The sequence below is a fragment of the Myotis daubentonii genome, chromosome 9, assembly GCF_963259705.1.
Source record: "Myotis daubentonii chromosome 9, mMyoDau2.1, whole genome shotgun sequence".
Taxonomy (NCBI): Eukaryota; Metazoa; Chordata; class Mammalia; order Chiroptera; family Vespertilionidae; genus Myotis; species Myotis daubentonii.
Window position 1 is genome coordinate 40,275,605 of NC_081848.1, and position 17,557 is coordinate 40,293,161.

General features: G+C 38.2%; 1 protein-coding gene and 1 pseudogene across 5 annotated transcripts in view; one reads left to right on the plus strand and one right to left on the minus strand.

The window, feature by feature from the left end:
• Positions 1 to 17,557, minus strand: part of UVRAG (UV radiation resistance associated) — a 291,490-nt gene that overhangs the window by 150,994 nt on the left and 122,939 nt on the right. For all 5 annotated transcript variants that reach the window (XM_059708402.1, XM_059708401.1, XM_059708404.1 and 2 more), the window contains one exon: positions 6,419 to 6,545. In XM_059708402.1, the coding sequence (XP_059564385.1) occupies positions 6,419 to 6,545 (127 nt within the window). The remainder of the gene's footprint in view (positions 1 to 6,418; positions 6,546 to 17,557) is intronic.
• On the plus strand, positions 14,350 to 15,588 carry LOC132241664 (protein FAM204A-like; annotated as a pseudogene).

Below are 17,557 nucleotides of genomic sequence, written 5' to 3' on the forward strand. Positions count from 1 at the left end.
AGTAAGGCTTAACTCTTCCCTTTTCTCTCTTTACCCCAACATCTGCTTCTCCAGTATTTGTCTTGGTGAATAGTTGTTCAAATCAGGAATCAGAAACTATCCTAAAACCTCTCTCTTCCTCTCTCCTCAAATCTACTAAGCCATTAATAGTAGAGTCTACCATCTAAATATCTTTTGAACCTATATACTCCCTCCTCCCTTTACATTTCCAATCTGTTTAGATTTTAATTCTGTATTGCTTAGATTACTATAATACCTTCCTCAATGACAATTCTCTATCCTCAACTCCTCAAAGAGAACTTCCTAAAATATATATCTAATTTCCATCTTATATTGTGGTCATCAAGACAGTCCTATCTGCCCTAACCGGTTTGGCTCAGTGGATAGAGCTTCAGCCTGCGGACTCAAGGGTCCCAAGTTCGAGTCCGGTCAAGGGCATGTACTTTGGTTGTGGGCACATGCCCAGTAGGGAGTGTGCAGGAGGCAGCTGATCGATGTTTCTCTCTCATCGATGTTTCTAACTCTCTATCCCTCTCCCTTCTTCTCTGTAAAAAAAAATCAATAAAATATATTTTTTTTAAAAAAGACAGTCCTATCTATTTTTTGTCTTTGAAAATTTGCCTAAGTTATTTCAACGTCTTCAAACCTTCAGCATAAACTTCCTTTATAATTAGGTCATTCTTTACCTCTCTGGACTCGCCTGTGAACCTTAACTCAAATGTATCCTTAGTTGAAGCTTTACTGGAATTACCTGCAATTCTCTAATCTACTCCCATGCCTCTGTATAAACTGTTCCTTCTACCTGGAAAGTCTTACCCTCTCCCTCTACCTAGCTATCTACTACTAGTTACTCTTCTAGACTTAGCCCACATCACCTCCTATACTGGGTATTCTGATTTTCAGATGCTCATCTTCTGTGTCCCTATAGCACTCTCTACATATCTTCGTCATATATTAAAGCACACCTGTTATTCTGTTTCTAACATCTTACAGAGTGCCTGGTTGTTTGTATGTGTCCCATAAATGATGAATAAAAGAATGAAGGCACATGTGCACATTCACACATACTCAGTGCTCTTCCCATTTCCTTTACATGCCTAATGATCTCTTTTACTCCTGTGTTGAACCATCTAATTGTAAATGTGTTTTTGGTAAATGCCATTTCTAATGTGTTGTGGGAGTAAGAAGAGAAAAACTGATAATAAACCAAAGTAAAATTTTGTTAGGTGGCTTATTTCTACACATTTATACTTTGCACTGCAAAGGGGGGAGATTAAAATATGATAATCTGACTTCCCTACAACCTAATCAAGTCATTACTGGAATAAATAATTATAAACTCCTTACAACCCAATCAATCATTACTGAAATAAATCATTACAAATATATGAAAAATGAATCATTCTGAGAAGAAAATCTGAGGTTTACTGAGGACCCACATTTACTCTCACAACCACCAAGTTGTCTGGCTTTTACTGCCGTTCACAAGCTGCATTCAATACCAATAGCTGAAAGTAAAGAAACTTTAATAGCATAAATTCCAGGAGAAAATTGTCCCCAGGTTCAAAAATTTTTGAAAGGCAGATATTAATAATTTTTAAGGAAGTCTATTTAGGAATTTCTGTCAGATGGCTCTAAAAACATCAGAACACACACAGAGACTAATAAAATTTAAATTTTACCATCATTTCAAATAAATATATCTTGAATTATAAAATTTGTAAGGTGTAATTTTTCAATTTGTGACCTTATGAAACAAAAGAAGAAAACTATTACATAATACTTAATAAAATATCTTTACAACTTCAAGTAACAATCTAGGGGACCTTTGACAGAAACTTTAAGTACCGATTTAAATATACTATATGAGTCTTCTTTTATTTGAGATGCAGGCTAAAAGAACAGACTAAGTTGTTGACCAAGTCAAAATCTAATTAAATAGAACAAACTAGATATATAGTTCACCTTAATTACTAAACTTTATTATAAGATGACAAAAAGAAATCGTAAGTGCTGGGAAAGTAATATAAAACATTTCTTATTTTGGTGATAAAAAAAATCTAAACATTTCATTCACTGGAATTGCCAAGAAGAACTGCTTTCTCCAAATCTGAGCAATGAAATCTTATATCTTTTACACACAATGTCACTAAAACAATGTATTTGTTTTTGCGCTTGCTTACCAAAACGAAGTAAAGAATCTGTAGAATAGAAGTTGAATATAGCTAGTTACAAAATTCCAAGAGCTGGGTCCATCAAATGGCTTTCTAGTGAACAAATGCCATCTATAGACATACTTGGGCTAGAGAATCTTACTTTGAAAACTAGAAATTCATAAAACAGGTGAACAAATCCCCATCTTTTCTGCCCCTATCCTCCTGAGACAAGTAGAATCTCAGAGCTGTAAGAAATCTTGACTATTTATTTCAAATTTTTATTTGATTTGTTTGTAAAAAGGAAATATGTCCAAAAAAGTTGAAAGACTTAGCTAAAGACAAACTGAGAGAACAGCAGATCTTTAATTCCAATCTCTACGACCAAATCAAAGAAATCATTGGGAAACTCATTTCACCCACCCTGTAATAAAAAGGAACACAACAGAACAAAGTTCTCCATCTGTTAGTCCACAGGCCAAATGGAAAACTAGCAAACCATCAGTCAGTTTATTTGCTTGACACATACTAGAGAAAGGAATAATGATATTATGCTTAGTAGAAACAAAATAAACTTTGGAATCAAAGAAATCTAAATCTGAATTTGGACCTGTTATTTATTTGTGTGACCTTAGGAAATGTCTCTGAGTCCCAGTTCTTTACCCCAGGAAAAAAAGGTAAAAGTTATGATCCCTAGGACTGTCTTAAGATTGAAATGATATCCCGTAAGTGAAATATCTGGCATATTACAGGATCTTGATAAAAGTTATCTGTTTCATAGGATTTATGTAGGCTTCAAATACATGTATTCTGCAAGGCTTTAAGTAGTATGGAACAGTGAGAAAAGCACAGAATTTGGGGACACAACATCTCAACTTGGTTTCCAACTATCCGTCTGTAGCTGGCCAAGTCACTTACCATCTCAGAATCTCATATATAAATGAAAGTAACAATTATTTGCCACACTTAGCTTTCAGGATTGCTTTAAGGATCAAATATGGTAACCTTTGTACAAGCACTTTCTAAGTATAAAGAACTACATATGTTATTGTTACTATCAAGAAACTAATTGCATTAAAAAGTAGCTTCTTTCTACAAAGATTAGGGAATTCTGGATTTGAAAAGTTAATATCACTCCCCAGGCACCACTGTCCTCAGTTCTTGAATTTTATCAACATTTATAAAATGTATTTAGATTCTACTAAACACATTTCCTCAAGATCAATGTTTCATACCATTTTCTAAACCAAATTTCAAGCAAACTAATTTAGATAAAGTGTTGCTGCTTCCCAAAGATTTGGGGGTTACATTAGGGCAAAAGACCCTGTAAACCAACATATAATTATTTAATGTAAAGGTTATCCAGCTTGGGACACTAATGAGGGGAAATCTGTTTTTTATTAAACGTCATAAGTTAAACTACTAATATCTGCCAGAAATGAAAATATATACATTAATAAACATTAATATTGAAAAGTTCAGCTCATGACCCAGCTGGAAGTTGCTGTAGACCACAAGTTGTGAACCACTGCCTTTGAGGTATGGGAATGAGAAACTTATGGGTATGGAGTAACAAGGCCCCTCAGAGTAATGTGGCCACTCGGCAGCATGGATAAAAATTATCTTTTTTGTTCTTTCCAATAAATCATCCTGCTGAAATGAATTTTATAAACAAAAACATAAAATACGTATCAGGCACCTGGTTTCTTCCAAATGTTTACACAAATTAATCCCTATGGCACTGTTATGAGCTGCTATCCTTACTGCACAGATGTGTATAAAGACGCACTGGTTAAGTAATTCCTTTATGGTCATTCAGAAAAATCAGTAGCAAAGATTAAATATCATATATTACTGACTTGGTATCCTCACTGAGCTCTTGGGCTAAGAACCAAGTGCCTAGATAAGCATCAAGTGCCAAAGAGCAGTCTTACTATGTAAGAAGTTACTAGTAATATTCATATTAGCAAACCATTTCACTACTGGCTAGCAAACACACTACATCAATGCTGCAAAAGCAAGTGAAAAATACATTTTTCTCCTTCATGTTATCAATATCAGGGACTCAAGTGCTTTTAAAATATTTTTACTTGGCTCAAGATTCATTAAATACTAGATTTAAATATAAATATAATTGACTTACAATGTAAATATATAAATAACCAGAGTGAGTGCTGCAGCTGCAGGGCCATTACCCTAACATTAGCAACTGTTAATTTGTCCCTAAGACTTTTGGGGAATTTTTCTTTGCATATATAATAAAAATCATTACCACTGAAAAAATCAGTTTTATTTCTAAATTTCAGCAACAAGTAGAAAATAAAATTTAAAGATGTTTACAACAGTATCATAAAACATCAAAAAAAAAAAAGTAAGTTCAATAAATCATGGGAAACATCCACATACCAAAGTTAGTTAATTTCAGTATTTTACAAAGAAGATCTAATAAAGGCATATACCCTTTTCTGGTTTTAGAAGACTCATTGTAAATCATCTATAATCCCCCAATAGTATTGATAAATATATTAAATGTACAGTGGGCCTTGACTTATGAGTTTAATTCGTTCTGAGACCAAGCTTGTTAAGGAGCTTGTTAACTCAAATTACTCTGTCAACTCAATGCAAAAAATCGGCCAAGAGACAGCTGGTATCTCAAAAAACTCGTTAGTCGGGACACTCGTAAGTCAAGGCCCCACTGTAGTCCTACGGAAAATCCTAGCAAGATTTTCTTTTCTGTGCAGACATTCATATGAAAATGCAAAAGGACAAGAATAAAGAAGGTGATCTTGAAGAACAACTAAGCGGAAGAACTTTGATAGCAAGATCAATTATAACTTAAGAGAAATTAAAACACTGAGATGATGGCAAAAGAACAGGAAAATAGGTCAATGCACCAGACATGCCAGTATATGGTCACCTGGTTTATGATAAAAGTGAAACTGCAGTGCAATGGAGAACAGATGGTTTTCAATAAATGTGATGGGTCAACTGACTATATGAAAAAAAAAAGAATCTTGACTCTTACCTTACATCATACACAAAAAATCAATCCCTGATGAATTATAGATATACATGTAAAAAGTACAAAAGTAAATCACTGAAGAGAAAACACAGAGAAAGATCTTTGTGACATTCAAGTAGGCAAATACTTCCTATATTGATCACAAAAAAGCCTTAAGTTAAAAAACAAAAAAAGACTGATAAAATGGAACTTTAGTTCATGTAAAGGTATCATTAAAAAATGAACTAGCAAGCCACAGAATGAGAGAATATATGTTTAATGCATATTTCAAACAAAGAACCCATTTCCATTATATATCAAGAACTCCTATGGAAAAAATTGTCAACCCCCCCACCCCCCAAAAAATGGGCAAAAGGCTTCAACAGGTACTTTACAAACAAGTGAATCCCAATCAGCAAGAAACATATGAAATAATGTTCAAGTTCATTAGTCTGCAGGGAAATAAAAATTAAAACTGCGAGGAGATACTACAACATATCCACCAGGAAGGCTAAAACACAAAAGACAGAGAGTACCAAATGCTGACAAGGATACAGGACAAGAGACAAGGATATAGGACAGTATACTGCTGGATTGAAAGGAGATAAACTGTCACAACCACTTCAGAAAGCTTGCTCCTAGGTTTATATCCAACAGAAATGCAAAAACAAACAAAAACAAAAACAAAAAAACCTTCATTAAAAAACATGTACTATAACATTCATGGAAGCAATATCTATAATAGTCCTAACCTAGAAATTACTAAAATGCCAAAAGCAAGAATAAATTCATATTCATACAATGGGATACTACTGACAGTAAGAAAAAGACTGTTATTATATGCAGGTAGAAATGAATTTTACAAACAAATGTTGAAGTAAAGCCAGAAGATAAAATGTACATATTATGTGATTCTATTTGTATAAAGTTCGAAATTAGGCAAAATCAATGTTTGGTCTAGGAAGTCAACGTGGCAGTTAGTCTGGCTGAGATGTACGGAATGGAGGGAGCATCAGGAAGCTTCTGAGATGCTGAGGTCTTCATATGCAGTTTCTTGATGAAGATTTAGCTTACATAGGTATTTTCACTTTGAAGTATAGTGTGTGTGCATACATTTGTATATTTTTCTGTATGAATCTTCAAAATACTTCAAAAAAATTTTAAGTTATATCAGCATATTTACACAAAGATAACTATTTGAGCCTATGAAGAAAGAAAAATGTAAATGCGGGAGTTAGACAATCTGCAAGGTGTTTTTACTTACCTTTGTCCTGTAATGCAATTTGTTGCTTATGCAGTAATGCCATCTCCCGTCCCAAAGCTTTCTTTTGTCTTTCCAGTTCATTTCGAAGCACCAAAATATTTAATTGCAGACACTCACTTTCTTTTTTCTAAATAATTAAAAGCACAGAAAAATTTATTAATTCAAAGTCATGGCTATGAATAATTATACATTCATAATGTTTCAAAATAAATAATGGCTTAAAGCACTTTAATACTCATCTAACTTATCTGTTGAATAACTTAATTATAAGCACCCATAATTTTAATGAAAAGAGTACAGATGTAAGAAAAAGGGAATAAATAAATCTAAAGTCTGGGGATAGTTCTTTCTAAGAACCCAAAAGAAACTACAAAATACCTCACAACCCTTTCCTAACATCACAACACAGTAAGAGAAAAATGAATAACAGAAAAGAAATGGAGTTCTCAAAATGTTAAACACAGTTACCACAGGACCTAGCAATCCCACTTCTAGGTATGTATACCCAAGAGAATTGAAAACATGCCCACACAGAAACCTGAATATGAATGTTCATAGCAGCATTACTTATAACAACCACAGAGGAATCAATCCAAATGTCCATCACTGATAGAGAAATAAAATGTGGCACATCTACGAGATAGAATATTATTTGGCAATAAGAAGAAATGAAGTACTGATATATGCAACAACATTGAAAACATTATGCTAAGTGAAAGAAACCAGATTAAAAATGCCACAGACTCCACTGATATGAAAAGTCCAGAATAGGCAAATCAATAGAAACAAAGAGTACATTTCCATCCTTGCCAAACTGAACCAAGATGCTCTAATACAGTGGTTCTCAACCTTCTGGCCCTTTAAATACAGTTCCTCATGTTGTGACCCAACCATAAAATTATTTTTGTTACTACTTCATAACTGTAATGTTGCTATTGTTATGAATCATAATGGAAATATCTGATATGCAGGATGGTCTTAGGCGACCCCTGTGAAAGGGTCGTTCGACCGTCAAAGGGGTCGTGACCCACAGGTTGACAACCGCTGCTGCTGCTCTAATATCTTGCAGATTCAGACCTGAGATTTTCATCCCTTCCAGGCAGTAACCAACCAAGCCCCCTACAGTGTCAGTGGACACCCCAGGCGGAGCCTGGACTTGCAGAAGTCATAATACACCCTCTCCCTCTCTGCCGGGTTATATCAGAGAAGGCCTAGTTGTGAGTCAGAAACTTCACTACTATGAAACACAAATAGGCCACCCTAACCCCATGATATCAGTGGGAGCCATGTGAGGGCAATCAAGGCACTCCTACGCCTACTCCTCTCAGCCAGGTAAGTATCAGTGGAGGTCTAGTGGAGAGCTCCAACTGCTGGCCAGCAGTAATGAGCGTGCTCACACAGAGGCGCACACACACACACACACACACACACACACACACACACACCCCAGCTGGGTGTCAATGGAAGCAGATTGGGAACCTGGACTTCTACACCTACCTGGCAGTAATGAGATGCCACCTTTCCTTCCCCTGCCAGACAGAGAGGTATCAGAGGAAGCCAGGTAAAACAGAGGCTAAAATAAGATCCAGAGACTTATAATATAACAGGGGCGCGGGGGGGGGGGGGGGAATGTGTCCCTCAGCCTGGCCTGCAACCTCTCCAATCTGGGATCCCTCTCGCAATCCGGGACCACTGGCTCCTAACTGCTCACCTGCCTGCCTGCCTGATTGCCCCTAACCACTCTGCCTGCCAGCCTGATAGCTCCCAACTGCCCCCCACCCCCCGCCGGCCTACTCACCCCCAATTGCCCTCCCCTCCTGGCCTGATCACCCCTAACCGCCTCTGCCTCAGCCCCACCACCATGGCTTTGTCCAGAAGGATGTTCGGAAGGTCTCCCAGTCTAATTAGCATATTACCCTTTATTAGTATAGATACCCAAAATGTGTAAGTTTAAATAAATAAAAAAAAAATCACTCATACCAAAACCAGAAGGATGTCAAAGTAAATGAAAAAGGATAATCAATAGATGCCAATACTGAGATGACAGAATGCCAAAATTATCTGACAAAGACCTGGGAGCAGCCATCATTAAAATGCTTCCTTCATTAGCAATTAAGGACATGTTTGAAAAAACTGAAAAAAAAAAAAATAGAACATCTTGACAAAGAAACAGAAAGTATTAGTAAAAAAAAAAAAATTGAAGATATAAAGAATCAAATAGAAATGGTAAAACAGAAAATAACACACAAAAAAACTCAGTAAATGAACTCAAGAGCAGGATGTAGAAAATAGGGAAAAGACTCTTTAAGCTAAAAGACAGAATAGAAACTGTCTAATCTAAACACCAGAGAGAAAATAAACTGTAAAAAATGAACAAAGCCTTGAGGATCTGTGGATCTACACCAAAAGATCTAACATTTGTTATTAAGTATCAGAAGGAAAGAAGAAAGAGGGCAGGAATAAAAAAGTACTCATTAAAATAATGGTTACAATTTCCCAAATTAGGCAAAAGAAATAAATCTACATATTCAAAATGTTAGTGAACAACAAAAAGAGGAAATTCAATGGAGAAAATAATAAAATACATAAAACCAAGAGCTGTTTTTTTTTTAAGGGTCAATAAAATTGTTAAAACTCTAGCCAGGCTAATCAAGAAAAAAGAGATAAGATATAAATTATTAATATGAGAAACGAAAGGGAGCCATCACAACTGATTCCATGGACATTAAACGAATACTCTATGCCCACCAATTTGATAACTTAGATTAATGGACCAATTAATTGAAAGACAATCTACCAAAATTCACTGTAGGAGAAACAGATAATGAATATATTTTTAGAACAATCTACACTAATAAAAGAGAAACATGGTAATTGGTGTACGACCGCTACCCTTTTCATTGGCTAATCAGCAAGATATGCAAATTAACTGACAGCCAAGATGGCGGCCAGCAGCCAGGCAGCTTGAAACTAACATGAGGCTTGGTTGCCTCAGTGACGGAGGACTCCAACGTTCCCGCCTGCGGCTGCCTCTGAGCTGGCAGTTTAAGAAACATTGTAACAAATACCGCCTGACTTCAGCCAGCAGATTGGCAACATTGTAAGCAAAGGCCAGAAACCTACTTTCAGCCGGAGGCCTAAGAGCTGGAGCCAAGCCTCAAGGTAAAGCTGGCCCAGAATAAAAAAAAAAAAGAAGAAAAACAGTAGCGGTTGGGAGCTTCAGTCCCAGCCTGAAAACAGCCCTCAGCCCCTCACCCAGACTGGCCAGGCACCCCAGTGGGGACCCCCACCCTGATCCAGGACACCCTTCAAGGCAAACCAGCCAGCCCCACCCATGCACCAGGCCTCTACCCTATATAGTAAAAGGGTAATATGCCGCCCAAACCCCCTGATCACCCTGCGGCTCTGTGTGTGACAGGGGACGGGGCCACAACCTCCCTATCCATCCTGCTCTGTTCGTGACAGGGGAAGGTGCCCCAACCCCCTGAGCAGCCCTGCTCTGTGCCTGATAGGGGGGAGCTCCCCACCCCCCCCCCGGGCCCTGCTCTGTATGTGATGGGGTAGAGCCATAACCTCCCCATCGGCCCTGCCCTGAGTGTGAGAGTGGCGGCGCCCCAACCCCCTGATCGGCCCTGCTCTGTGGGTGATAGAGGGCGGTGCCCCAACCCTCTAATGGGCCCTGCTCTGTGTGTGACAGGGGCAGCGCCCCAACCCCCTGATTGGCCCTGCTCTGTGCGTGACGGGGTGGTGCCGCAACCTCCCCATCGACCCTGCCTTGACTGTGACGGGACGGTGCCCCAACCCCCCAATTGGCCCTACCCTGAGCGTGACTGGGGGTGGCATCACAACCTCCCAATCTGCCCTGCTCTGTGCATGACGGGGTGGTGCCCCAACTCCCCAATCGGCCCTGCTCTGAGCCCGACCAGGGGCTGCACCTAGGGATTGGGCCTGCCCTCTGCCACCCGGGAGCAGGCCTAAGCCAGCAGGTCGTTATCTCCCGAGGGGTCCCAGACTGCGAGAGGGCACAGGCCGGGCTGAGGGATCCCTCCCTCCCCCCCGAGTGCACAAATTTTTGTGCACTGGGCCTCTAGTAATTAATAATCTTCCCAAACAGAAGCACAGGTCCAGAAAGTGTCACTGGTGAATTTTAGAAAATATTTAAGTAATAAATCTAGTTCTTTAAAAATCTTACCCAAAACATAAAAGAACTTCCTAACTCATTCAATGAGGACCAGCAACACCCAATACCAAAGCCAGACAAAGACATGACTAGAAAGGAAAATTATAGATCAATATCTCACATGTAAGTCCTTCAACAAAATTATAGTAAATCAAATCCAACAATGTATAAAAATTATACACCACAGTCAGGCTGGCATGGCTCAGTGGCTGAGCATCAACCTATGACCTGGAGGTCATGGTTTGAGTCTTAATCAGGGCATAAGCCCAGGTTGCAGGCTCAACCCCCAGTGTGGGGCATGCAGGAGGCAGCCAATCAATGATTCTCTCTTATCATTGATGTTTCTATCTCTCCCTCCCACTCCCTTCCTCTCTGAAATCAATAGAAAAAATTTTAAAAAAGAGTTATATACCGGGGAGAACCAAGATGGCGGCATAGGTTAACGCCGGAGTTTGCTGCTTTGAACAACTACTTCCAAAGTGAAACTAAAACACGGAAGGGACATCACCCAGAACCACAGGAACGCTGGCTGAGTGGAAGTCCTACAACTAGGAGGAAAGAGAAACGCACACGGACACTCAGAGGAGGCGCAGTGCTGAAGTCAAATTCTGAGGTGCGGAGTGCGCGGAGCGGGCTGGCGGCGGAGGGCGCGGTTGTTGTTTTCAATCGGGAGGGAGTCGCAGACTCTGAGCACCAGATCCGGGCGAGTCTTTGGGGACCCAGACTCAGACGGGAGAGGCGGGACTGTCTGGCTTCGGTCAGAGCGAGTGCAGCTTTCTCTCCGAGCTTTGCAGCGGGTGCTGGGACTCAGAGAGGCAGAGCCCCTGGGGACAGGACTGAGAGCCGCCATAACTGCTCTCTCCGGCCCACCCTGTTGATCCTGTGCGACCCGACCCGCCCAAGCCCTGCACAGAGGCATTTGCCGGATAGCATCAGACAAAGGCTAGATTAGCACCTCCCTAGAGGACAGAAGTTCTCTCACTGCTGACACAGCTGATTCTCATAGCCACTTGGCCTGGAGGTCAAACCCTCCCTGGAATTAGCTACAACAATCAAGATTTAACTATAAGACTTCGAACAAAGACCACTAGGGGGTACACCAAGGAAGCATAACAAAATGCGGAGACAAAGAAACAGGACAAAATTGTCAATGGAAGATATAGAGTTCAGAACCACACTTTTAAGGTCTCTCAAGAACTGTTTAGAAGCTGTCGATAAACTTAATGAGATCTACACGAAAACTAATAAGACCCTCGATCTTATATTGGGGAACCAACTAGAAATTAAGCATACACGGACTGAAATAACGAATATTATACAGACGCCCGACAGCAGACCAGAGGAGCGCAAGAATCAAGTCAATGATTTGAAATGCGAGGAAGCAAAAAACATCCAACCGGAAAAGCAAAATGAAAAAAGAATCCAAAAATGCGAGGATAGTGTAAGGAGCCTCTGGGACAGCTTCAAGAGTACCAACATCCGAATTATAGGGGTGCCAGAAGATGAGAGAGAGCAAGATATTGAAAACCTATTTGAAGAAATAATGACAGAAAACTTCCCCCACCTGGTGAAAGAAATGGACTTACAGGTCCAAGAAGCGCGGAGAACCCCAAACAAAAGGAATCCAAAGAGGACCACACCAAGACACATCATAATTAAAATGCCAAGAGCAAAAGATAAAGAGAGAATCTTAAAAACAGCAAGAGAAAGAAACTCAGTTACCTACAAGGGAATACCCATACGACTGTCAGCTGATTTCTCAACAGAAACTTTGCAGGCCAGAAGGGAGTGGCAAGAAATATTCAAAGTGATGAATACCAAGAACCTACAACCAAGATTACTTTATCCAGCAAAGCTATCATTCAGAATTGAAGGTCAGATAAAGAGCTTCACAGATAAGGAAAAGCTAAAGGAGTTCATCACCACCAAACCAGGATTATATGAAATGCTGAAAGGTATCCTTTAAGAAGAGGAAGAGGAAGAAAAAGGTAAAGATACACATTATGAGCAACAAATATGCATCTATCAACAAGTGAATCTAAGAATCAAGTGAATTAATAATCTGATGAACAGAATGAACTGTTGATTATAATAGAATCAGGGACATAGAAAGGGAATGGACTGACTATTCTTGGGGGGGAAAGGGGTGTGGGAGATGTGGGAAGAGACTGGACAAAAATCGTGCACCTATGGATGAGGACAGTGGGTGGGGAGTGAGGGCGGAGGGTGGGGCGGGAACTGGGAGGAGGGGAGTTATGGGGGGAAAAAAAAGAGGAACAAATGTAATAATCTGAACAATAAAGATTTAATTAAAAAAATAAATAAATAAATAAAGGAGAAAAAAAAAGAAGAAGGCAAAAAAAAAAAAAGAGTTATATACCATGAGCAAATGGAATTTATTCTAGGTATACAAGGGAGGTTTGACATTCAATAATCAATTAATGGCATTTACCACATGAACCTGGCTAAAGAAAAAAAATCATATAATCAGATCAATAGATGCTGAAACAATATGTGACAAATATCAACACCCATTTATAATACATACTCTCAGCAAACTAGGCATAAAAGAGATCTTCCTCAACTTGGTAAAGAACATTTGCCAAAAACCTACAGCTAACACCGTACTTATAGCGAGAAACCAGATGCTTTCTCTTTAGGTTGGAGAACAAGACAAGGATGTCCTCTTTCATCACTCCATTATGTACTAGAAGCACTAGTTATGCAATAAGGCAAGAAAAGTAAATAAAAGCTATACAGATTAGGAAAGAAAAAATGAAATCACCTTTGCTTACAGGCGATGTGAATGTCTATGCAGAAAAATTTCACAAAATCAAGCTCCCACCTTCCAAAAATATATTTTAAAAAAACCTCCTGGAACTTATATTGTGGCAAGTTTGCATGATACAAGGTTAATACATAAAAGTCAATTGCTTTTTTTGTCAACTGCTTTCTTATATAACAGCAAGAAACAATTAGAATTTGAAATTAAAAAACACAATAGCAGTTACATTAGCATAAAAAATGAAATACTTAGGTACAAACCTAAAAAAAAATGTACAAAATCTATATAAAGAAAACCATAAAAATCTGTTAAAGGAAACCAAAGAGATTCAAATAAATGGAGAAATTGTCCCTGTTCATGAATAGGAAACAGTATTATTAAGATGTCAAATTTTCCCAACTTGATCTATACATTCAGTGAAATCCTAGCAAATTATTTTGTGGATATCAACAAACTGATGATAAAGTTTATATAGAAAGGCAAAAAACACACCCAAAAAACAGAATAGTCAACTCAATACTGAAGGAGAAAAAGTTGGAAGACTGACACTATTCAATGTCAAGACATTAGATAAAGCTACAGTAATCAAGACAGTGTTATATAGACAAAAATAAATCAATGAAATGGAATAGAGAGTCCAGAAATAGGCACACACAAAATATAGTCAACTAATCTTTGACAAAGGAACAAAAGCAATTCAATGGAGAAAAAATAGCCTTTTCACCAAATGGTGCTAGAACCAATGGACAGCCACATATAGACAAAACAAAAAATTTAGATACAGACCTTATACCTTTCATAAAAATGAACTCAAAATGGATTACAATCTAAAGAACAAAATAAAGTGATGAACAAAACAGATCCAGAGATACAGAAGCATGGGACAGACTGTCGAATCTCAGAGGGAAGGTAGGGGTAAGTGGGTGGGTGGGAAGAGATTAACCAAAAAACTTATATGCATAACCCATGGACACATTCAACAGTGTGGTAAAGGCCCGGGAGGGTAGAGAGTGGCAGATGCAGGGTGGAGGGAGTCAATGGAGAAAAATGGGACATCTGTAATACTTTCAACAATAAAGAAAAATGTTTTAAATGGATTACAGATGTCCATAAAAAATATTATACAAAGATAACATTGGAGAAAATCTAGGTGACCTTAGGGTTGGAGATGACAACTAGAGGCCCAGTGCATGACATTCGTGCACTAAGAGGAGGGGTTGTCCCTCAGCCCAGCCTGCACCCTTTTGCAATCTGGGAGCCCTCAGGGGATGTCCGACTGATGGCCCATCCTTAGTGCTGCGGAGGCAGGAGAGGCTCCCACCATCACTGCTGCGCTCACCAGCTATGAGTACGACTTCTGGCTGAGTGGTGCTCCCCCTGTGGGAGCGCACTGACCACCAGGAGTCAGCTCCTGTGTTGAGTGTCTGCCCCCTGGTGGTCAGTGCGTGTCATAGCAACCTGTCGTATGCCATTTGGTCAATTTGCATATTATCCTTTTATTATAGAGGAGGATACCAAATATATGATCCATAAAAGAAAAAACTGATAAGTTGGACTTCATTAAAATTAAAACTTATGCCCTACACTTAAAATGGCTGCAAGGTGGCTGGCACCTGACCTAAAAAAAGACGTGGAGTGGACAGCTACCTCCCGGCCTAAATGAAAGTGATACTGAGTATAATTCTGAAGATTAAGACAAATTAGAGAACCCTGAACTTCATTTCCAGGAAGATAAAGATGGGACTATTACAGAAACAGCTATCTCAGATTTCCCTACAGATGGACCATAAACTAAAGGAAAGGCACATGTAAATGCATATGAAGAGTGTCCTTGTAGAATTCCCTTACATATGTGGAATAAATTTCAAGAAATACATAATAAACACTCTGAACAGAAAACTTCAACTTCAAGATTCAGAAGGAAAAAAAAAGAAAATGTTCCAGAAAAGGTAAATTGAAGAATGAAGAAGAATTTCATAGTGAACAGTTCTCAAGTGAAACCCAATGGAAGGAATTTACTCAGTATTTTGGAGTCAATGACAAGTTTGAACCTCCTGTTATAAATTTAAAAAAAAAATAAGAAGCATAGACCAGGCTGTGGGAAAGTAGAATCTTAAGAAGGCTGAAGAACTCAGCAACCAACTAACTACCCAAAAGCTTGATGTAAAAAATGCCAAAGAGATTGCCTGCCTTAATATTGATTGAACAATTGTAACAAATGTACCAGTCTAATGTAAGATAGTAATAACAAAGAAATGGGGGGGGGGGGGGAGTTGGGGAAGGGGAAAAGAGGAGAAATGGAAATTTTCTGCACAATTTTTCTGTAAACCTAAAACTACTCTAAATAATAAAGTTTATTTTTTTTAAAGTGATGGAACTATACTTCCAAAAAAGTCAACTTTACTGAATGTTCATTTAATAAAACAAATCTTGGACACATCTACCAGACACAATTAATTTTGCTATAGTTTGTTAACTTATTTTTCCATAAAAATACTTCCCAATTAAACCTATAAAACCAAGGTTTGAACTTTATTCAGACTCCCTTTTAATCTAGATACCTTGCCAGAATCTTCCTCCAGATAAAATCTGAAATCCTACCCCCACAATGAATATATATGTGCGTGCACATGTTTGCATTCATATGCAATTACTGCATTTTAAATGGATGTGCCCTTTTCTCCTGGTGTTTATCAATAGTGTCAATAATATACCAATATACCTTCCTTGATTTTCCATGACATAAATCTTACCGAAATAGCAATTTGGCTGCACCTAATAAACTCTTGTCTCTGTCCTAAGATATATACCAATTAAACTATAAAAGGAAAAAAGTCCCATTAAGTAAGCTGAATAAGTTACTAAGCCATGAGATAAGTTGGTAGAGAACACTAAAATAGAGTCAGCATCTTTATTTGATTCGCATACAATGAGGAATCATGGGCACTCAGCAAGATGAGTAATGGTATGGCCTTGTTTAAGGAATGGGCATAGAAAATGACTTTTGGCAGTTGTATATAAAGTACTTTATAGCTATCATTTCTCACCCAAAATGCTTTCTTCCTCATCTCTGAAATACTGATTCTAAACAGATGGCATGAGCTGTTAAGAACATTCAAGCCAAGAAAACAAGCAGAGAAGCTTATTTCCAATTATCATTATTCTATTTGACAGGGAAACTCTAGGAAATATAAAATGTTCCTAATCAATTTCTCCTGAACAAAGCAAACATTTAATGAAGTGCCTACTATGTGCTTCTAGATAAATAAGAAATGGTTTCTGCTTTCTAAGAGCTTGGGTCTACTGGAGACAAAAGCCATTTTACTCTGCCAACCCACTGTAAAAACGGACAAAAGTCAAATAGATGGCTTATCATTAAAGAAAAAAGAATCAAGGAGCAATTTGTTTCTTGTCAATAATGTGATCAGGAAGCCCTAGGGTGTTTTTAGATCACTGAGGAAATAAATATGTAAATTCTCAGGAAGCAATCTTTTTCCACAAAGAGGTAAGTGTTTAATTTCCTTAACTTGACTTTTTCTACAAAATATATAAACTGAACTCTACCAGGACAGGGGGGAAAATATAAGAAAAGACAGTTCTTCAGAGAACACAAAGATATGCCAATCTGCTCTACTACTCCAGCATACACACACAATTAGGATATGTTTTCTAAAATCAAAGAACTGAGGGTACAAGTTACTCTAAATACTAAACTAATACAGGAAGGCATGTGTATAGTGTGTTTGTGTTATGGTCCATGCGCAGAAACTGGCCCATTTACAAAAATATATCAAGTCATTCAAAACCAGGATTGTTGGCTTTAATTTCTGATGAGTAGAGTAAACAAACCCTGACCAAGTGGGATCTGGTTCTGATCCTTTCTAATGCATCTAAGGCAAGTGCTCAAATATCTTAATGTTCCATAAGTATCTTCTAACGGGTTTGTGTGTTCTATTTATCTGTTTACTCCAAGTATAGTTAATGTCAAATGTGCATCTCCAATGAATCACTTTTAATTGGATTTTAGTATTTTTATACAACACTGACCTGAAAATCATAGATGCATTCATATATTTGCAAACACACACATTCCTAATATGGGTCTTTACAGAGACAGTGATGGGCAAGGTTAAAGATTCATTTCAGAATGACAGACTAATGATATATTAAAGGA